Source organism: Schistocerca americana, chromosome 2 (genome assembly GCF_021461395.2).
Source record: "Schistocerca americana isolate TAMUIC-IGC-003095 chromosome 2, iqSchAmer2.1, whole genome shotgun sequence".
NCBI lineage: Eukaryota > Metazoa > Arthropoda > Insecta > Orthoptera > Acrididae > Schistocerca > Schistocerca americana.
This window is the reverse complement of record NC_060120.1, coordinates 480457527-480482103: the sequence shown is the minus strand read 5'-3', so window position 1 is coordinate 480482103 and position 24577 is coordinate 480457527. Positions and strand designations below refer to the sequence as shown.

Sequence of the window (24577 nt, the reverse complement as noted above, 5' to 3'; positions counted from 1 at the left end):
CACACATACCTCATTACTCTGCAAGAACTGAACTGTGTGGTTAGGTATTTACTGCTCATAGAGGTTCAACAGCAAACTAATGTAGCAGTATGCTGATGTTTGCCTGCAAGCTATTAATGAGGCTAATTTACCAGTAGTGAACTGGCCATAAAACTGTGCAATATTAGGGTTGCGAACAGTCAAAGTAAAGAACTGCAAAATGCAACTGTGTAACTGTTGACTATGTCATTTACAATGGTCAGTGTCGAACTTCCACCCCCCCATTTTCCAGCCAGTATAACAATGCAGTATGTAGACACCGAGGACTATCAATGAAGAAATAGAGCAGGAGAATGTCACAACATGATTAGGAACTTTATTACCATGATATGTGACCTCAAGAGTAAAGCTACTTGCCAATGCTGTCAAGATCACAAGTACAATGTCAAACTAAAGCAATGATAACAAACTAAAGAAACCAGGCAGAGAATCTTTGACAGCAGCTTTTCTACTAATAACATGAATTTTACAGAATAGATAGAATAACTGAAGTATAAGTATAATTTATGTGAACCTGAGTATTACATAAACTTGCCTTTCTATTGAAATAGAGGAATCCTTGTGGACAATTAATGTTATGAAATGGTGCAAAGCAAGTGACAGCTCCATCAATACTCATTGGATGTGTTCGAAGTTCTCCTCTCGATGTGAGAAACAGCCAATGGGGGTATGGACCACATACAAACACCTATAAAAGAAAATAAATTTGTTAATGGGCCAATTTCTTTAGCAAATATCAATTATTTATTTAATACAGAAATTATACCATACATTTAACCTAAATGTAATAAAATGTGTTTCATCCTGAAACAAAACATTCAGAAACACTTCATCTGTTAACAATTTTCACCTCTTAAGTGTCGCTCTATCAATACAGAAATGAGTACACAGCTGGGCCCCAGCATCCAGAGACAGTCTGTGTGCTTGCATGCATGTGTGTGTGTGTGTGTGTGTGTGTGTGTGTGCGCGCGCGCGCACGCGCGCAATGCCTGTACTAAACCATTTTAAGTGATCACAGATAAGTAAGAAATGGAAATAGACACAAAATTGGAAAGCTAAAGCAGGAAATCGGAAAAGTAAATTATAAGAATTTGTTTAATAACAAAAAGCTTTTTAGCTTTAGAGCTCCAGCTGCAGAGTCTTGTTTCTGAGATTAAGAGAATAGTATCTGTGCTGAGCAGCAATTACTTAAGTCAGAACCAGCATAGCAGCAGAACTTAAGATTCCATAAATGACTTTTTGGATTAGGGTGATGTTCTTAGTTGTACAGGTTCAAGACCAATACAGATTGTGCTTGTTATGTGTGGATCCAGGAGAAACTGGTCAGTCAAGGAACAGTTGAACATTGCATTGACCGTGATAACAAGCTTCAGGCCAGTGCCCTTGGCTACAGTGGCACTGAGGCAACTGGAGCAAAGGTTATCGCACTTTTGATTTGTTCCTATAGTGTCGACTGGGATCCCCAATGACACAGTACCTTTCAATATGGTTGACTGGTTAGTCCACATTCATCTGGGTGTGTATACTGAACAATGCTGTTATCGTGAATCTCTGGGCAGAAGGTGAAAGATGGTACTGACCACATGCCTGCCCTACGTCTCAAAAACTGGTTTCAAGTCTTGTCCATTGTTGAAAATACATCAGAGCCAGTACGGAATGCCTTGTCTGTTGGAACATGGCCAGTCTTCCTTAAGAGGTCTGGACCAGTGCAGAGACTGGTTTTGCTGCCATTGGGAACTCAAACTTTAGACAGATAATAGAGTCTCTTACAGAAACAGCAGGCAGAATAGGAAGGAAGGACATTATCCAACCCATATGCTTGCCACGAGGTCTCGATCAAAGTGTGGAGAATCCTCTGGTTTGGAGCCAAGTGGAAGGGTTCAACCAGAGGCTCAACCTATTCTGTGATGATCTTAGATGTAAATCCTTGACCTCCATTAATTTTTAGGATAGAGAAATCATCCCACAGACCTGATATATTCCATTCTAATTTCAGAGAGGAATGATTTTACACCCCACTTATTACCGAGAGCAGCATTCATAATGGTAGAGCCGAGAAAGTCAATGTTACAGTAGAGTGTTTATTAACTGCAGAAGCATCCTTGGAAACATCCCACAACTATTCTAAAAGTAAAGCCTCCAATCCATTTTCATGGAAACTGTAGATACAGGAAACATAATAATATAGTTAAATAGAGCAAGATTTCAGCTAATAGTAATTTTTCCACACAGTCACAAACAACTTTTACGTCAAAAAGATTTACATCTCTATGTGTTAAATCAGGACTGTACAATGTATGTGGTAGGAAAGTCCAACCAAATTTGGAAATTAGTTTAATGGTCACAAAACTGTAGTGAAGCTTGGAATTATGTTCGAAGTGGAAGTTTGTCTTTTCTGGCCTGCCTGGAAATTTGTGTTTCCAGCCTAAAGATTGTCACCTTGCAAAATTCTGACTCGATAGTTGCTTCAGCTCCAAAACAATGAAAGTAACAATATCCTGCCAATCCCAGCCCGCACCTCACTTTCTGCCCACAAACGGCTGTGTCTTTACTAGACAATTTACAAGCCGTCACTCAATGAACTGCCTTATGGATTTCAGTGTGTAGTGATTACGCCATGTCTCATTTCCAACCATTATAGTGTTGGAAAATTGTCACCTTGAGCCTCATATTGGTCCACCACATCCAGACGAACTTCCATGTGCTTTTTTTGGTCTTGTCTAAGCATCTGAAGGATCATCTCGTACACATATCTTGTGATGACTTAGGTTGCTGGCATTCATCTTTTTGATTCAGTTAATAGAGAGCAGACAATAAGTGATCATATGGCTGTTACTGCATCACTGACTATGGGTGTGAATAGAAACTTAAAGAAAGGTAGGAAAAGATTCTTGTTTGTAAGTGCGACAAGAAAAAGATTTCACATTACCAGAGCAGTCACCTCAAAAATTTATCACTGAGACGGAAATGGTTGTGTACAATTGGACAAATTCAAGTGAGCTGTACAATCCATGTTAACATGTATGTGCTAAGGAGGGGTGGGAAACACCCATCATGGTTTGACAGCAATGTTAAAGCTGCCCCAAAGGTAAGGACAGCTACAACACAGATGTAAATGCAGCCAAAACCAGGTACATCAACAAATACTGAACCAAACCAAAATTAGTGTAATGACAGCCACATGTGAAACATGAGTGTAATGTTCAACAGATTCTAAAGGAAAACTCTGTCTGCCGATGTGATAGAAAATTCTAAAAACTTTCGGTCTTACATTAAATCAGCACATGGATCAAAGCTACATGGCCAGACAGTCAGCGACCAAAATGGCATTGAGACACAGGACGATAGACAGGTCAAAAAATAAAATTCCTTTTTTAAAACTGTTCCACTGAGAAAGGTCACAATGTAGTTCCTTCTCTCAATTGTTGCACAAATGCCAAAATGATTGAAACTGAAGTAAGTGATTGTGGGAAAGAAGTTGATTGAACCTAATGGGATAGGCAAACAATTATACATACAGTATGCAAAAGAATTTGCTTCTCTTCTAGCAGCAGTCTACAATAGGAGAAGTGATGTGTTCCTAGTGATTGAAACATATGCAGGTCGTTCTTGTTTTTAAGGAAGGTTGTTGAGAAACATACATACATCGACAACGTGTTCGGAAATTCCCATTACAAACTTCTAGGACTTGTAGAGGAGAGTGAGTATATAATATTTTGAATAGGAATCCATGCCTGGAAAAATACCATTTCTGTGGTACAACCGTTTGAAAGCATGTTAGATGGGTAGGTATGCAACATGATAATCAAGGTTGGGGGGAAGGGGGGGGGGGGGGGGGTTACGTCATATCAGCTAAAGTCATTTGACGCCTATCCTACTTCTCTGTGACCTGATTCGAGGCTAATTCACATGTCTGTGAGTGTTAGAACAATGTGGTTGAGTATACATTTGCAGAATTCATTGATCTGATCCTTCTGAGTGGCAAAGCTCACAGTAATGGAAGAGCTGCTCGTCACCTTTAACATTCTCCACAATGCCTGACTACATCGTATACCATTTTCACCAAAATTAGACAACAGCTTCAAGAAAGGGTTCACTGTCAGCATGCGTGACTGTGGTGCTCCAAGAAGACACTGCACACCCAAACTGGAAGAGGCCGTACTGCATCATATTAGAGAGAACCCGTCAATGGGTACATGAGCAATTTCACTGGCTATTAATGAATGGAATTGTAAAACAAGTGATGTACTGGGTCACACCTAGCCAATTAGTTGTAAAAATACTGTGTTACCAACATGTTTTCAAATGGCTGTAGTATGGACACAGTGCTTTCCTGGACTTGGGTTCTAATTCAAAATATCTACCCACTCCCCTCCACAAGTCCTACAAGTTTGTAACGGAGAATTTCTGAACACCCTGTATACGTGTACACCTTAAACTGCTCTTCAATGTATTCTCTGCTCTGTGTGCGCTGATAGAAAATTGTTGTGAAATGCAGGAACACTTTCAGAGGATTGATGCTTGGTGCAGAGATTGGCAATTGATCACCAACATAAACAAACGTAACCCTTTGCGCACAAATAGGTGGAAAGACCTATTACTGTATGACAACACAATCGTCAAACAATCACTGGAAGCGATTAGATCCATTAATTATCTGGGGATATGCGCATGTAGCAATTTAAGGTGGAATGACCAGGTAAAAATAATTGTAGGAAAGGCAAATTATAAATGAGATTGACTGGAAAAATTATCTACCCACATTGGAGGTATCTCTCAAAGCTGTCCTTTGATTGATGTGTTTTAGATTAGATTACATTCAGTTTTCGTTCCATAGACCCATTTATGGAGTAGAAGGTGTTGCCTATCAAAAAGTCTTTCAAACTCTGTTTAAACCGTGCTTTGTCTGAAACCAAGTTTTTAATGGTTGCTGGCAATTTATTGAAAATGCGTGCTCCTGAATATTGGACCGCTTTTTGGACCAAGGTAAGTGATTTTAGGTCTTTATGTAAATTGTTCTTATTCCTAGTATTGATACTATGTACTGAGCTATTGGTTGGAAATAGAGATGCTTTACTTGCAACAAAGTTCATTAAGGAATAAATATATTGAGAAGCAGCAATTAGAATACAAAGTTCCTTGAACAGGTTTCTACACGATGTTCTTGAATTTACACCACAAATGATTTTTATCAGATGCTTTTGTTCAACAACAAACAACTTCAGATTTGCTACAAGCAACCAGAAAACTGCATCATAAATAAGCAAATACAGCACTGACCTAATCGAAACAGGACTGATCAAAATTAAAACTTACATAAAGCAGGGAGTAATTAAAGTCCGTGTCACTAGCACTCAAGTTATAGTAGTAGACTCGTAACAATGTAATGTTGGTATTTAATCTCATGTACATGCTTGCTCTACAATAAACCACCATAAAATACATTTTTGATGAGTTGTTTCCCTCTAGCTACATACCTATTTTGATCCTGGATATTATGAGATTATGATCACTTACAACAATATCAATGGTCCTACATAAAATACCTTTATTTTTTAATCCAGTAAATGTCAACAATTATTAGTTGAAATATGATAAACCTCTAATATAAAAATTACATTTGTATGTAATTTTACATTTTCTGATAGGGTGATGTCTTACTTTGCCTGCTTTGTGTTTCTCAAGTAAAATGTTACTAATTAAATTATGTGGGCTATGAAGACATCAATTTTTCAGTTACAAAGCATAAAAGTAAGATAAACTTTCTAGTGTGCACTCATGGACATTGTAATGAGAATTGTGATGACTGATCACATCATCATTAGGAAATAGTGTATTAAATTAGACTAGTACCATCAGTGGACCTCACCTGCGAGAGCAAATGTCATGTATCTTGAAGTGTCAAATGCTGCATTGTAACTACATGTATTCTTGAAATAGTTCTTTGATTTCTCTTTAATTATTCAATCATTTGAAGGGAATCTCTCCTACACTGCGTTGAAAAAAAAATTTTGTGTTAATGGTGGTGGTGAATTAACTTTTCCCTTACACCATTGTATTGTGTCAAGTAACCTCAGACACAAAATGATTTGCATTAAAAAATCTGGTCTGGAAATTGATCAAACCAAAACTACAGTTCTCAAAATTATTTGGGGTTATGTTCAGTGCACCTTTAAGTGTATTTTTCAGAACAACAACAGAATTTTTGTTATCAACATCTGGATTATACCAATTACTTACTCTACACAAAAACTGTGTCTCTCTAGCTCTTTACCTTTCAGTCTGACTCATTAACATTCTTCTCTGAGGCACGCCTAAAACAAATATAGTTTCCTTTTAATAAGGGATGTTGTAGCTACTCAAAATGGAGATATTGAAAATTAGGAAGACTCTAAATTTTGTGGTGACAGTGGCAAATGAACAGAGTTAGTTCCATTTACTCTTAGTCCAAAGTAAGTGAAGGATTGATGCTAACAAAAAACGTTTGTTGTCCCTGATGGCTTCGTTACTACATTTTGTTTTTCACTGTTGACAACATCGACTATGTACCAGTCGGGGCATTGTAGCTCTCCAGTCTGCATGTGTTACTGCAAATGAACTCTCTGCAGCATTTAAACATGAACACCCAGAATGCAACTTCAGGAAATGTTGTTACTTTCATGTGTCATTTCTACCCTGCCACCCGATCGTTACACGTGGTAGAAGTTGCTAGCAATGTCAGAGACAAAGGAAAACGTGTTTTCATGTGTGTGTCTACTTCTTCTTATCTCTCCTAATGGCTACGTGTACATGTGATTTTTATTTTCTTTCATGCACACCTGCGGCAAAGTTCCTTTTGAATTATATAAGTTTTTATTGGCCTCCCTGTAAAATTAATTTTAAAAACTGGTACATCAATTTTCAATGCTCACGTTTTAAGACTGCTAAATAAAAGAAATGCATTGACATTATGAATGTCCATATTACTATTACTTTCTTTTAAAAACTGGTACATCAATTTTCAATGCTCACGTTTTAAGACTGCTAAATAAAAGAAATGCATTGACATTATGAATGTCCATATTACTATTACTTTCTTTATGTAAAAACTGTGACTGTCTATCTCTGCACCTTCCAGTCTGACCCACTGGCATTCTCCTTCTAAGCATACTCTAAAAAAATATAGTCCACATATAATAAGGGAAGTCCGAAGTCATAGTTATTCAAAATGAAGGAATTACAAAATAGGAATTTACTTCAAATTTTCAGTTAATGGCAGCAAATGACCACACAGTTACAGTTAAAGAAAAGCAAGTGAAATAATGATGTCAATATACAATGTTATTTACAGACTTCGTTACTACTATATTTTGATTTTCACAGCACTTGTCAGATTGTAGCTGCCTGGTATGCATGTTATATTGCAAATGAACCGTGTAAACACGAAAGCCTCTAGAACGCAATTTTACAAAATGCTGTTACTTTTGTGTGTCATTTCTACCATAGTACCTGGTCAGTGTGCATGGCAGAGGTTGTTAGCTCTTCAATTTTTGATGTTCAGGTATTGGAGATTTCAATGCGTGATAGAGAATGTAACATCTGTGATATGAATGTGAAAGCTTCTACTTCCTTTCACCACTCTTAATGGCTACATGCACATATTATTTTTTGCTTTGTGCACATATATGGCAAAGTACATTCCAAACTATATTAGGATGATTGGCCTCCTTGTACAATTAATATTAAAAATCGGTACTTCAATTTTCATGTTCATGTATTAATATTACCGTATTTACCCGAATCTAAGCCGCACTCGAATCTAAGCCGCACCTGAAAAATGAGACTCGAAACAAAGGAAAAAAAAAAGATTTCCCGAATCTAAGCCGCACCTGAAATTTGAGACTCGAAATTCAAGGGGAGAGAAAAGTTTTAGGCCGCACCTCCAAATCAAAACAAAGTTGGTCCATTGTAATATGAGACACAATTTAGGTCGAATGAATGACGATACAGCTACAGTAGTTTGGTTCGAGTCGTAAGCTTTACCAGGTAGCCATTGCTATGCGTCAGGCGCTCCATCCGTATTTATACGGGTACCCTTCCTTTTCCACGTGCTTCGTCTGGTTTGAATCGATTGCTTATTTTGTTTGATCTGATAAGTGCTGTTTTCTCTGTTATAGGTGTTTACGTCACTCTAAGCTGAAAATGCATCACTGTACTGTGTCATGCATTGTTTGTCGCATTCTGATAGTGCGTGTTTACGGCCTGTCGCCGTTCGCGGCATGGCTTGCTTTTATGCGCGCTACCGCCGCTTACAACTAAAAAGAGGCGAATCGTCTCATTAGCGAAGCAATGTCAAGAGACTGCTATTTGTTGTTACTTACACTGCTGCTTTCTTTGAGAATGATCAACAAGAACCAAATAATAGGCTGCGTATGATAGAACATGTTCTGAACGAGAGTTAGGCGAAAATTTTTCTCCGTTTGAAAATCTTTGCGGCCGCTTCTTTAGTACATCAAATTCTGCACAGAAATTAGAGTCATCTTAGATTTAAAAATCTAGTCAGTTGCCGTGGTTCATTTCTGACTGTATCACTATTAGGCTAAGAATAATACGAATATAAACATGACACGATAAGTGTATTCTTCCGGGTTTGCTGTTGTCTCACTCTAGTTTCGTAGTTTATTAGGCAGACAGGATTTAAATGAGATAGCAACAAACACGGAAGAACACATGGCAAAATGTTTATATTCGTATTATTCTTATGGTGAATGGTGAAGAGAATACTGCTTGTGATTCACATTTCATCAGGTTACTATTAGCAACCATCTCTTCTCACAGATAGGAAAAAATTCAGAACGTAACAGTTGGCCATATTGAAAAACATCCCAAACAGTCTTGCCAGTCGGATTTTCGTAGTACATTGAAATTCTACTACATTCGAAGATGAACAATACGGAATTTGTATTTACTTCGTTGGATAATGTATGAAAATGCAGTGGTCGAAACTCGGGGCGGAAAAAAAAAGCTCGTCTTCCACCTTTTTTTTTAAATTTATTTACTGACGCAGAGGTTTTGGCGCCAGTATTTATCTTTGAGCCTACAAAGCATGCCTGTGTAGCGCTACATATATTCGACGGCAGAAGTTAGTTGTGGCGGCACCTACCAACATTTTTCATAACTTAAGCTTGCTTTGCACTCGATTCTAAGCCGCAGGCGGTTTTTTGGATTACAAAAACCGGAAAAAAAAGTGCAGCTTAGATTCGAGTAAATACGGTATAATAAAAGCATCCCAGATAAGTATTGGAAGTGCCATTTCTTTTACATAGCAGCTCTTATTGTCTTTCTGCATATTCACTGGCTAATACAACAGTAGCCAGAGTCCAGTGAAACTGGCATACGTGTTTCAAGCCATTAGGAAAGAAGTATACTCTTTTATTAAGGCTTCATGGTCAGTTCTTCTGTGATATGGCAATTTCCTTACGGTTTCTTACCTATCGGATTCTACACTGAACATCAAAATCAGAAAATATGGACAGTTTTCAAACAGCAGGAAAGGGCCATAAGAATAAAAACTAAAATAAAGTAGTCAACTCATTGTAAAGAATTTAAAAAAAAACTGGGTAACCATACTGCACCAAGTGAGTACATATACCAATCTGTTGTGCATACCTGGAAAAACATTACTACAGTCCGATTAAAATTACTTGACAGTTGACATCTATCACTCGATGCTACAGTGCTGCCACATTGGCTGCTGCTCAGTTAAAGGCGACACATATACACTGTGGGTCACTCCACAAGTGCTGCTCATGTTATGCAGAGCAATGATGGAGGCGGTTACCATCAGGCATGGCGGGAATGCAAGACAGTCTGTCCACGGCTGATTTTAAGTGACCATGACATGTTTTATAGCCCTGAGTTTATGCTCATGTGCTAACCTGATCACAACCTTGTGAAGTGCAATGTATCCAAGAAAACAGTGGTCAACAACCAGCAGCAGAGCTGTTTATCACACCCGCTTTGTTCACGATGATTAAAGCTGTGCTCTACGAGCAAACTCAAGACAAAAAAATTCAGTTTCAGCTCTAAAAGTGAACAGTAACTTCTTGCTTTCATCAGTTACCTGAAACTATCCTCACGCTGGCAACACGAGCTGACATGATACCAAACGATGACATGTCTGATAAAAAAATCAATATGATGTTGAAGGTGATGTAAAAAAGATTAAAAATAAAAAAAATGCATTTAAACCAAATAAATGAAAATAATAATAATCGGAGTCATTTTGATAAAGATATGCAAATTTAAAAAGTTATGTCATGTGACGAGATTTGGACCCACGACCTTCTGCATATTAGAATTCTCCCTTAATCACTGCTTCATGGTGTCTCTCCATGTTATAGTGTTATATTCACTCCTCTGTACAACCAGTTGAAATGATGATTTGCTGTTTTCAGAAAAGTTTGGTCTAATGCAATGTTTCTGGTAGTAACAATCTAATATGTAACACCGAATCATGTCTTATGTGAAAGGCTCCAGTAATGTTTTGCTAGTGCTGTGTATGAAATGTATATTTTGTTTTCATCATTTTGTATGTGCTGTTTTTTGTGTGGTTATCAAGCCTTATGAAATGCGAAATGAAGGAGCCAGACCTAGGATTCTGGCTCCAAATAAATCAAGAAAAACAGTCAGACCAGGAATTACAAGTGGACTGACAACTGGTTGTGGCAGTTTGGCAATGGTGAACAGTTTAGGCGTGATGATGTGTGCTCTGATTGGAAGAAGGCAGCTCCAACATGTGAAGTGTCAACTATCAACTAATTTCAATCAGACTATAAGTATTTCACTAATAGTTCTACATGTAATAATGGAACAAGAGCCATTTTTGTACTAATTTTTACCAAGCAAAAACAAACAAAAAACTTTTAAACAGCAGAATGTACCTGAGGTGGGATGTGAGTGCCAGCATGGTATTCACTTAGTTGCATGTGTATAACCACCTACAAATGACACCAAGGGTGGCCAGCTCACCAGCCCTTGTCATTAATCTGATGCAGATTCAATCTGTGACAAGCATGAATCCTAAGAGTAGCATGCTAAAGTGCTCAGCTATCCAGATGGCTCATATCTCGTGCAAATTGTGTATGAACAAAATAATGTTGTATAACTGGGACCAACAGAATGAGATAAAGCAATTGAACCATATAATTTACTCTGTCTGGACACCCTGATTTAGATTTACTGCAATTTTCCAAAAACACTTCAGATAAATGACAGGATGTTTCCTTCAGCAAGGTCACAGTTGAGTAACCATTCTATCCTCATAATGTTATACATTCTATGTGTCTGTACAATTGAGTGATCTATTTTCGTTCTATTATGATGAAATCTATATCATTATCAGATGTTCCCTATAAGAATAGGGGGGGGGGGGCACCTAGAGTGAATGGCTGAGATTACTGGACAATTTTTTCATAGCAATATGAAGAGCATCACTGGTTCTTACATGCATTAGGAATACATTTTACACATCTCATTTCATTTGATAAGAGGAAACATCCAAAAGCAGTTGTGAAATAGACAAATCATATACAGTTGAGGTGATGTCTAGATTTCCTTCCATAATCCTAGGATAGACACATGGTGCCCAATATGGATACGCTTCTCAACATCATTAACAGCTGATAATCAGGACTACATATTTCTCACATAATGGAAAGCAAACTTTCACTCATATAGTTGCTGCAAACTGACCTGTTATGATAAATTTATGGTGCTTCTGCTCTGAAACACATTATGTCTTTTCTTTTAGATATCTGTACATTATTTTGCACCATTTCTAGCAAAACAACATTTCACAGAACAATATGTCATTAAATTACAAACAAAGAAAATTACTCAACTCATTATCCACTTCAATAGAATTTAACAACATAACTTACTTCTTTCTTTATGGATGAACTGCCTTAGCTTTTCAGACTCACTAAAGTCTAAAACCCACAAAATTGCAAAATACTTCACACTCCTTCACAGAAATAAAGCTTTCAAACCATGCTTGGGAGTGGGAAAGAAAAAAAAGGGAAAAACATCTAGCTGTTACATTTTTATCTTTTAAAAAAAGTAATAATGTAAACGAAATGGGAAAAAGAGCTAATTTCTAATGCCCAAACACTGACCAAGAAAGCACAAAATGGCTCTGAGCACTATGGGACTCAACGTCTGAGGTCATCAGTCCCCTAGAACTTAGAACTACTTAAACCTAACTAACCTAAGGACAGCACACACATCCATGCCCGAGGCAGGATTCGAACCTGCGACCGTAGCAGTCACGCGGTTCCAGACTGAAGCGCCTAGAACCGCTCGGCCACACCGGCCAGCAAGGAAGCACAAAATGATATAGTACTATGTAGGGAAGAAGTGAATAAACAGTTCACCGAGGAAAAGAATGATAATGATATGATATGATGATGGTGAACACATTGTAACAATAGCAGCAAATTCTGTATCTTGCATGTAGTTTGTGGGTAATGTAAATAGTATGCTTACTATCCATATTTGAAATGTAGCTACCAGCTTGAGTCCCTCCAGTCAACACAAACATAACATTCATAATTGCTACGACTTTTTTGAATGACTCCATACTGTCTGCCACAGTGAATTTTTATTTTATTTTCATAATATTGCACTATTTCTGTCTTAGGCCTCTTAGGCCAGTTTCAAGTACCTTGATGGGATAAGTCATTCTGGTGGATTGGCAATATTAATTTGATGATCAAACAGCTGACAAACATGGCCCAACACTTAAATCGTTCAACAGACCAAAAGTAAAATAAAAATTGACAGTTCAGAGTATATACACAGACGAGAAAAAAAATTCTTAGATTTTTCCCACATTTCCTGGTAAAAGACACACTTTTTTCCATTTTAAGTGATAGTACACTCTCCTTCGGAACTGTAAAACTTACAGATTCTTTGAATGGTGAAAGTTTTATACACTGGCATAGAAGTTCCCAGTGTTTTACTAAATGAAACACAACAAAAAAAAAAAAAAACGTGTTTTGGAAAGGACTTTGATGTACTATATACATTCTTATTATGAAAGTATAAATACAAATTCCACTGAACACCGCACATTGGTTTCCAAAGCCTGACTATTGGCAACTCATAGCTCATATCACATGATCTTGCCTACCAATGACAGCAAATACTCAAAGCATAGGACACTTGTTGTAGGCAGCCAATAGCAACATCACTGTTAAGTAGCATGAACACCCAAATAAGAGAAGTTAATGGTTTAAATTAATAAACATATAGTATAGCTACAAACAAACCTAAGATTTCACATATAATATTGGTTCTTTTTTTGCATCTACATCTACATCTACATTGATACTCCGCAAGCCACCCAACGGTGTGTGGCGGAGGGCACTTTACGTGCCACTGTCATTACCTCCCTTTCCTGTTCCAGTCGCGTATGGTTCGCGGGAAGAACGACTGTCTGAAAGCCTCCGTGCGCGCTCTAATCTCTCTAATTTTACATTCGTGATCTCCTCGGGAAGTATAAGTAGGGGGAAGCAATATATTCAATACCTCATCCAGAAATGCACCCTCTCGAAACCTGGCGAGCAAGCTACACCGCGATGCAGAGCGCCTCTCTTGCAGAGTCTGCCACTTGAGTTTATTAAACATCTCCGTAACGCTATCACGGTTACCAAATAACCCAGTGACGAAACGCGCCGCTCTTCTTTGGATCTTCTCTATCTCCTCCGTCAACCCGACCTGGTACGGATCCCACACTGATGAGCAATACTCAAGTATAGGTCGAACGAGTGTTTTGTAAGCCACCTCCTTTGTTGATGGACTACATTTTCTAAGCACTCTCCCAATGAATCTCAACCTGGTACCCGCCTTACCAACAATTAGTTTTATATGATCATTCCACTTCAAATCGTTCCGTACGCATACTCCCAGATATTTTACAGAAGTAACTGCTACCAGTGTTTGTTCCGCTATCATATAATCATACAATAAAGGATCCTTCTTTCTATGTATTCGCAATACATTACATTTGTCTATGTTAAGGGTCAGTTGCCACTCCCTGCACCAAGTGCCTATCCGCTGCAGATCTTCCTGTATTTCGCTACAATTTTCTAATGCAGCAACTTCTCTGTATACTACAGCATCATCCGCGAAAAGCCGCATGGAACTTCCGACACTATCTACTAGGTCATTTATATATATTGTGAAAAGCAATGGTCCCATAACACTCCCCTGTGGCACGCCAGAGGTTACTTTAACGTCTGTAGACGTCTCTCCATTGATAACAACATGCTGTGTTCTGTTTGCTAAAAACTCTTCAATCCAGCCACACAGCTGGTCTGATATTCCGTAGGCTCTTACTTTGTTTATCAGGCGACAGTGCGGAACTGTATCGAACGCCTTCCGGAAGTCAAGAAAAATAGCATCTACCTGGGAGCCTGTATCTAATATTTTCTGGGTCTCATGAACAAATAAGGCGAGTTGGGTCTCACACGATCGCTGTTTCCGGAATCCATGTTGATTCCTACATAGTAGATTCTGGGTTTCCAGAAATGACATGATACGCGAGCAAAAAACATGTTCTAAAATTCTACAAGAGATCGACGTAAGAGATATAGGCCTATAGTTTTGCGCATCTGCTCGACGACCCTTCTTGAAGACTGGGACTATCTGTGCTCTTTTCCAATCATTTGGAACCCTCCGTTCCTCTAGAGACTTGCGGTACACGGCTGTTAGAAGGGGGGCAAGTTCTTTCGCGTACTCTGTGTAGAATCGAATTGGTATCCCGTCAGGTCCAGTGGACTTTCCTCTATTGAGTGATTCCAGTTGCTTTTCTATTCCTTGGACACTTATTTCGATGTCAGCCATTTTTTCGTTTGTGCGAGGATTTAGAGAAGGAACTGCAGTGCGGTCTTCCTCTGTGAAACAGCTTTGGAAAAAGGTGTTTAGTATTTCAGCTTTACGCGTGTCATCCTCTGTTTCAATGCCATCATCATCCCGTAGTGTCTGGATATGCTGTTTCGAGCCACTTACTGATTTAACGTAAGACCAGAACTTCCTAGGATTTTCTGTCAAGTCGGTACATAGAATTTTACTTTCGAATTCAATGAACGCTTCACGCATAGCCCTCCTTACGCTAACTTTGACATCGTTTAGCTTCTGTTTGTCTGAGAGGTTTTGGCTGCGTTTAAACTTGGAGTGGAGCTCCCTTTGCTTTCGCAGTAGTTTCCTAACTTTGTTGTTGTACCACGGTGGGTTTTTCCCGTCCCTCACAGTTTTACTCGGCACGTACCTGTCTAAAACGCATTTTACGATTGCCTTGAACTTTTTCCATAAACACTCAACATTGTCAGTGTCGGAACAGAAATTTTCGTTTTGATCTGTTAGGTAGTCTGAAATCTGCCTTCTATTACTCTTGCTAAACAGATAAACCTTCCTCCCTTTTTTTATATTCCTATTAACTTCCATATTCAGGGATGCTGCAACGGCCTTATGATCACTGATTCCCTGTTCTGTACATACAGATTCGAAAAGTTCGGGTCTGTTTGTTATCAGTAGGTCCAATATGTTATCTCCACGAGTCGGTTCTCTGTTTAATTGCTCGAGGTAATTTTCGGATAGTGCACTCAGTATAATGTCACTCGATGCTCTGTCCCTACCACCCGTCCTAAACATCTGAGTGTCCCAGTCTATATCTGGTAAATTGAAATCTCCACCTAAGACTATAACATGCTGAGAAAATTTATGTGAAATGTATTCCAAATTTTCTCTCAGTTGTTCTGCCACTAATGCTGCTGAGTCGGGAGGTCGGTACAAGGAGCCAACTATTAACCTAGTTCGGTTGTTTAGTGTAACCTCCACCCATAATAATTCACAGGAACTATCCACTTCTACTTCACTACAGGATAAACTACTACTAACAGCGATGAACACTCCACCACCGGTTACATGCAATCTATCCTTTCTAAACACCGTCTGTACCTTTGTAAAAATTTCGGCAGAATTTATCTCTGGCTTAAGCCAGCTTTCTGTACCTATAACGATTTCAGCTTCGGTGCTTTCTATCAGCGCTTGAAGTTCCGGTACTTTACCAACGCAGCTTCGACAGTTGACAATTACAATACCGATTGCTGCTTGGTCCCCGCATGTCCTGACTTTGCCCCGCACCCGTTGAGGCTGTTGCCCTTTCTGTACATATGTTACCCTTTAAGATATTTCAAACACAAATGTGCCAATAAAATTTTAAATAATGACATAAATGGCTGGTCTTCTGGGCCTGAAATTTTTCCATGTGTAACATAATTCACTCTGCATAAAAGGAAATTCACTTTGAAAATAACGCTTCTCAAACTACCATTCGCAATATTTTCCTGTGACCTGTTATCAATAGATACATTTGAACAGTTGTCAGAGCGTCAACAAACAGGCTTTACTGTGAATAAGAAGCTGCATGATATAGGAAGCCCATGCTTGGTGTTTGCTCTGCTCATACGCTTCTTGTTGCATTTCTGTTTAGAATTTTGTGTGGTGGGGCATCACATGACAGAGTGCAGCACTGTAGCATGTTGTTAGGAAAGGACATATGCAGTCACTGTACTTAGGGCAATTGTTTTACGATATCCTATCCAGATAAGGAATGCAAAATAAGAAAGCAGTCATTTCAAAACTATATTATACAACTTAAAGTACCCAAATACTTTGCTAAATAGTGACTTTAATACTGTTTTCTTTTAATTCCTACTCTCCAATAATCTTATCTAGCATTTCCAATCACGTTTACGTCCACACAGTACTGCAAAAAGCTAGTAAGAAGGAATACAAATTTCTTGCAAAAACCAACTGTTTGTATATGCCAGAACTAAGGACAATAAGTTTTTCACGACTTTCAAATGGTGTAAAAATGAACAAGGTTTTCTGTGAAGCCATGAAACTGTATAAATGGCAGTTTATATTCTGTTCCAGGAGCAAATATAAAGTCTTGTATAGAGTTATAATGATAACATGGTATGCTGCCAATCTATAATTTACCTAACAATGGCATTCAGTAAATTTAAGATGTAAACAATACAAATTAAGAAATAGCGTCAAGCCTTGAGAAGGCACCAGACAAGTGTTGAAACATGTCTTGTGATTTAAAAACAGTGTGTTTCATGGGAGGCATAATTAATGCATAATTCAGCTTAAAGTGCACATTCGTATGTCCAGATTCACACTGAAGTAGGCTCCTACCTGGTATTAAGCTTTCCACTGTGGTTTTCAGGATGCCAGTTTTCTTGGAGTACCAGTACTGTAGTTTCTCATGTATTGTTCATTATGGTACTTTGCCATGCATGCCAAAAGGTGCAAATGTGCACTTGAAAATTAGTGAACAGTTGAAACTAGCCAACAGTGTGGAATGAAACACTTTGTTTCAAATAAATTGGTTGCCTCTGCATAAAAGATTAATAAAAGCTAAATTTCTCTAGGAAACTATAACTTTATTGCTCTGCAAGATGATTAATGCTCGACTGCCAATAACATGGAAAGAAATCAGTTGCCAATGATGTGGAAATAAAATAATATCAGAAAACTGAAACTAATAACATATTTTAATCTTCCTTCATTAAGTGACTGTATTTTAATTCACTTGATAACTCTGAGCCACAAAAATCAACTTTGTTTTCATTTAACATAAGAGATGTAAATGTAAACAAAACAGCAAAATCACAAAACGTAAAAGTGTCACGTGGAGACTACTCCTGCACTACAAACCAGGCTGCTCTGCACATGTGCCGATCTGACAACTTGGGTGTGCTAGAAAAATTTTTCCATCTAGCATCTGGCTGCTTGCTGCTACTGCTCATACAGCTAACAGCCACACTTCAAGTAGCTAGAAGTGAGATAACGTGCAGCTCATACATGACTTCAGCTCTACACATGCACAGGAGTCTGCTACCAATTCATCAGACAAAACTAACGTAACCAGTTGTGATGGCACGCTCATTGAAAGCAGTTTGTTGTTGGAAAGTATTGCTTAGTTTTCATCCTAAAGCCTTTGACACTATTTGCTATCAGTAGACGCTTGTGTGTGCACTGTGTTTTGTATACGTGGACAAGAAAAAAAGATTCCCGGATTTCCCGGTTAAAAATACACTTTCTCCCGGGTGAAAATACACTTTTTCCGTGTTAAGTGGTAGTATACTCCTCCTCGGAACTGTAAAACTTATCAGACCTGTGAATGGTTATGGTTTTATACACCAGCGTAGAATTTCGCGTTTTGGGAAGATCTTTGACGTGTAGCAACATCTGCGCTGCATATTTTTGTATTACGAATTGCGATGCTCTTTTGTTAGCCAGTCATGGCTCATGTTACATGATCTCGCCAGCCGATGATAGCAGATATTCAGTGATGTAGTCAGCCAATAGCAATATCACTGTTAAGTAGTGTGTACACACTAATAGGAAAAGTTAATGGTTTAAATTAATATACATAGTGTTGTTACAAGAAAAGCAAAGCTTTCACATATAACGAAGATTAATTAGCTGTAAGAGAAGCTTTCACGTATAATGTCGATCTTTTTTGCGTGTGTTACGCTTTCAGATACATCACACAAATGTGCCAATAAAATTTTTAATAGCGACATAAATAGCGACCTTCTGGGCTCAAAATTTTTCTAAATGATCGTCCTCAAAGAGTTGATTTTTAAATGAGAGTCAAACAATCTGTGATTTATTAAATTCATCGTACATTCTCGCACATAGTTCATCTTCCGTTAAAGGAAATTTACTTTGAAAGTAACGCTTTTCAAACAATCATTCGCAATATTTTCCCGCGACCTGTTAGAAATAGGTTCGTTTCAGCAGTTGTCAGAGAGCGCCAGATAACAGGCGTCACCGCGCTTGCACAGCTACGATGACGCAGGAAGCCCGTGTGTTCGTACGTGTAAAACATTAAAAGATCTTACATTATGTTATAAAGGAAACAAGGCATCAGAGGATACTCCACGAGCATCGGAATTTCATGAACCATACTAAAATGCATAATTCGGCTTAAAGTGCAGATTCGTACGTCCAGATTCGAAAGTAAATTTTCTTGGAGTACCAGTATTGTATTCTCATGTTTGGTTCTTTCCATTATGGCATAATGCCATAAGTGCTAGAAGATGAAAACATGCACATTTAACACTTCGCTTCAAATGCATTGATTGCCTCAGCCGTAACGTCTAGTAAAAGCCAAATTTCTTTAGCAAACTGACAAAAACAACTTCATCGTTCTGCAAGGCAATTAATGCTTTACTGTCAGAAAGATGGAAATAAAATAAAATCTGGAACTAATAATATATTTTACCTTTCCGTAATTATCTGAATGTATTTTAATTCATTTGATAGCTCCTGGTCACAGAAATCCCTTTTGTTTCATTAGACGTGAAAGCAATAAACGAAGATGAAACAGCAAAATCATTGAACTTAAACATGGGGCACGTTGAGACTATCCACCTCCCCACTACTACTCAGACTGCTCTAAGCATCAGCCCCGGATCAACGATATTTTCGAACCGCGGCAATACTAGATAGTAATGCCCCCCCTTCCCCCTCCTGCGTTTGAGGTAGGACGCCAAAAATTTTAATAAAGTCGACTTTTCTAAAATTTGTTCATTTTATAGCGCACATCTTTCTGAAGAATCTGATACGTAAAACATACGTGTTTGAGAAAATGTGAGACATGTTATTTGGTCTTAAGTGTACCAAAGTGCAGTGCCATTTCTCTTCACATAGCATTCTTCAACCTCACGTCACTGTATTTCACTCTGTGGAATTCAAACGTGTACATTTTGTAATGGATTCCATCAGACTATATTCAGGTCAGTAGAAATTAAAATGTCCTGTGGTGCCTCTCCTGCTCCCAGTTTGACATCCAACCCCTCTTTTAAAAAAACCTCGCAGTTAATATTGGATGGGGTTATTTGCAACCGGGAGAACTCTTCAAAAAATTTGCACTCTTTGTTGCCTATCAGCTAATAACTTGCTTTCTTAAGTGACTTAAAATTAAATATAATATACATAAAACCAGTAAAGACAAGAGAAAAACAAGACAGTACACATTTCTTCAATCCTTAAGTTCTATAATTTTTTCTCTCTCTTACCTCAGTACAGTTTTACAGGGCGTGCTTTTCTTTCTGGGAAAGAATCTATTACCTCATCAAAGTTCGTCAAACGTTTTGATACAAGAAAAAACGAAATGTTGTCTAATACTGAAAAAGGAGTTAATACAAACAGTACCCAAGACTGGTGTGGTTTCTCGATCTGATTACGTGTATTTGTTACTGTCTGCTAGATAAAACGAAATAGGCCTTTCCAATATTGCAGCAATTGTAACACACACCAAATAAACGGGGCTGTTTTGGCACAAATAGTCATTTTTATAACACGACGGAATATAATTCATGAAGTACCAATATGAAATGCCTATTACGCCTACTATAAGCAAAATGCTTTGCGTTCGGTAATAATTTTACATTTCATTCATACGCTTCAGCTTCTCAAGCATGAGATCGAAAAGAAGTAGTATGAAATTTTTATATAAATTTGGAATCGTCATATTCTTCCATAATTTGTGTGATGCTCCTGTTTCTTCTCCTTCCTCGTTCTGACAATCAATCTTATCATTAATTCTGTAACTATTCCTGCCAGTGCCAAAACTTATTCCCTGGTTAACTTCATTAACCCTGCCACAATCAACTATCGTTTTCCGCGCTACTCCCAGAATAGAACTTAAGACGGCTGCTACCAGGGACTGTACAACTGGCCCTTACTAGTGTAGCGGTCTGGCCAAAAATTTTCTGTAAGAATTTCATTTTCCTGAATACACCAAGATGATAATACGTATTCCTTCTTACCTGTTAGTCATTTATTTCCACTGTGGTAGTCTGAATCTATGGATTTCACTGTTACTTATAACTATGCTGATCTTTCGAAAACCCAGTCAACTACATAAACAAACAGCGATTGGCATTCACCCGTTCGGCTTTATCCCGCTCAGTTTGTGTAGCCCCATCCCCTTCCGTGTGCAGGTAAGTTTATTTATAGATGGTTCAAATGGCTCTGAGCACTATGGGACTCAACCTCTGAGGTCATTAGTACCCTAGAACTTAGAACTAGTTAAACCTAACTAACCTAAGGACACCACACACATCCATCCCGAGGCAGGATTTGAACCTGCGACTGTAGAGGTCTCACGGTTCCAGACTGCAGCGCCTAGAACCGCACGGCCACTTCGGCCAGCTTATTTATAGATGCGACGGGAATTCCCCTGGCAGAGGCATGACGTACACTATGCACGCATTCAAAAATCAACTAATGATTCATTCAGAATAAATTTTGAATATGTTAAAAAACCAACAGCGTTTCAAAATCATATGAATAATCGATAGCCTAAAGTGCGCTGGATACTAGGCGCTTTGTGAAACAAGGTTTTCTCCTCAAACCCCTGCCACCACCACCCTGAAATTGTTGCCAGGGGCAGATACCCCGGTTTGCCACCAGTGAATTTGGCAGCTTGGACGCGCCAGTAAAATGTTTCCCAGAACATCTAGCTGCTTGCTGCGACTGCTTACACAACCAACAGCAACACATCTGTAGCCAGAAGCTGGAGAAGGTACTACTCATGCGTGATTCAACTGCGCATGTGCACGAGCCCGCTCGCAACTGCTCAAACAAATTTAATGTGAACAGTTGTGACGTCATGATCATCGGAGAAAATTTGTTGTTATGAAGCACTGCGTAATCTTCCTAATCCTTTGACACATTTTGCTGTTGGCAGACGCTTGTATGAGTACTGTGTTTTGTTGTTGTATATGGCGCATTTCCTTTGCAATTTAAGTTTTATTTTCGTTTTTTTTCTCTCGCTCATGTTTCATTGCTGCAGTATTATTCTGCAGTAGCGGGATATTTTGTTATTGTATTGTTTCTTACCAGTCAAAATTACAAAAATCTAACTGAAAACTAAAACAAAAAAGTTCCCGGAATTCTATAAAATTCCCAGGTTTTTCCCGGTTTTCTCCCAGATGGAAAAATTCCCAGGTTTTTCCCGAATCTACCGGTTGTCCCGAGTCGTATTCACCATGGTATTGAAAACGGTGAATTTTCTTTGCAATTTAAGTTTCATTTTGGTGCTCTTCTCCCATTTATGTTTTATTGCTGTAGCATTATTCTGCAGTAGTGAGCTAAAGTAAAATTTTTTGTTAGAGTATCAGTCCTTATCAGTTAAAATAACAAAAATTTAATTGGAAACTAGAACAATGAAAAATTCCCGGAATTCTAAAAAATTCCCAGTTTTCTTCCTGATGAAAAAATTTCTGGGTTTCTCCCAGATTTTTCTGATTGTCCAAGGATGCGTATATACAGCAGTTGCAAGAAGCATGGGGTATTAAACAAAGGGCAGAGAGGAAACCCCTATCATAACCAAGACTTCCTACAAATGAAAACTGTGTGCCGGACTGAGACCCAAACTCGGAGCCTTTGCCTATCGTGAACAAATGTTTTCTGCCAACTGCACTACTAGGCATGACTTACTACTTGCCACCCTCCCCAGCTTCCCTTCTACCAGTACATCAGTGCTACACAGTTTAGAGTTCAATACACAATTTTTAACTGTCATAAAGTTTCAAATCGGCACACACTCTGCTGCTGATCTATGATACTTGTTAATCACTTAGCATGAAGCAGAGGAAGAAACAGTGGTAAGCTGTTGCTTTTCATTCAGTTTTTCTTGGGGACTGATGGAGGATGATGACCAAAAGAAATGTTTTAAGTGCTTGTGAAAGAATGTTCACAATGGTCAATCATATTCAAACGGTTCAGATGAGTTATGACAACACTGATGGAGGACCACCCTTAAGGACAGTTCCCATCACTATGAACTTCACCTGTCATTTGAGAGCATGTTACTGTGCTACGGAAACAAGTAGAGAAAACCTACTTTGTGCCATACAACCTACACTAAACGAAATTGCTGGCTTGTTTATATCTACAGTTCAAGCTATACTACAAGATCCACAATAATGCGATGAAGCCTTGTTCTTCACGGATGCCATTCTTCTTTGTGGAAGAGCTGATTTTGCAACAGAAAAAGAATATGTCCCAGTGTGCAAAACTACAAGACACAATCAGGACAAAATTGTGGTAATGATCAATACAGAGTGTCAAGAGAAGGAATATTTGTCACTGAATTGGAGCTGCAAAATATTTGGGTGCTTAGACAGTTTACAAATCTTTAATCTATTGTGGAATCCAGTTACTGTTTACATAAGAAACAATACACTCAATCTGAATTGAAACTAACACTGCTGCAATACATGAAAAATGGGAAATATTACAGCCATGTAATGAACTAACTCTGTATGTTTATTTTCACAAGAACATGCATTCACACAACAAACAGAATAGTGTGCTTTACCGGATATAGAATGTAGTGTACATACCCCATTATAACCAGCAATGTTGCTGAAGTATCTCAACTGGCATACTCTACTTTCTAAATAGGTATCACCATCTGCACTTTTCTTCTTTGTTCTGTAAAATAAATGAAAAGTTAATTTTGTTATGATGTATATTCTGATGCAAAATAATTTTCATAAAATGCAACCTGAATGCTGAAAATCTGGCTCAATAAGCTGGAGGATGCACTGAAATGTAATTAGCTGAAAACACTAAGAAATGGTTCCACAAATTAAGAAGTGTTCTCAGCCAAACAAAGATGAAAAATGAATAGTCACAAAGGCAGCAGCAGATTTTCACAAATGTAAGAAGAAAGAATGCAAGCTTCTGTAACTAGTGTTCCCTGCAGCTACCACAAGAGAGAACAGAAATGGACAGCACGAAAATTGACAATGGGATGTAAAAAGTGACACCTGAAAGCTGTGAAACTGGGAAATAAGAAGAGCCAAGGCCAATAGAGGGGGGGGCATACATATGAGAAAAACGCGAAGAAGTAAGAGAGATATGACCAACAATGAGAATGGTCCAAAATCAAGTACATGCTTTCAATAAGTTCTAATTGACTGTATTTTGAATATGACATTACGTCAAAATGCTCTACTCTTATTCCCCCCCACACACACACAACATTACAGATCACCTACCCCACATAAGAAATGAGATTTCAACGAGACAGAAACACAGCCGTACAATGATTGCAATGCTTATAAACTTAACATTCCTAAGGAAATTACAGCTGTGTCAAACGAAATGTCAGAACTTACAATGTAGTAATTGAGAAGAGGCTCCGTGTTTGTATTGTATGAAAGACATCAATAAAGTTTCACATTTTCTAAGGATGTATGAGTCCAATATGAACCAACAGTCATGCGTTTAATGTTAGAGCATATTCTATTGTTAACATCAGTGCCATCATTTTATTTGCCTATACAGAACCCAGCAGTACTTCACAGCTGCTAACTATATGTAACAATCTGATATATATCCTAACTGTCAAGACACAAACTTTGGCTCCTGGTTGCAATTTCACCCAATATGAAGGTAT

General features: G+C 38.3%; 1 protein-coding gene across 3 annotated transcripts in view; it reads right to left on the bottom strand.

The window, feature by feature from the left end:
- Positions 1–24577, bottom strand: part of LOC124596370 (cleavage and polyadenylation specificity factor subunit 1) — a 299255-nt gene that overhangs the window by 74233 nt on the left and 200445 nt on the right. For all 3 annotated transcript variants that reach the window (XM_047135481.1, XM_047135482.1, XM_047135483.1), the window contains 2 exons: positions 23517–23607; positions 575–727 (listed from right to left, as the gene is read on the bottom strand). In XM_047135481.1, the coding sequence (XP_046991437.1) occupies positions 575–727; positions 23517–23607 (244 nt within the window). The remainder of the gene's footprint in view (positions 1–574; positions 728–23516; positions 23608–24577) is intronic.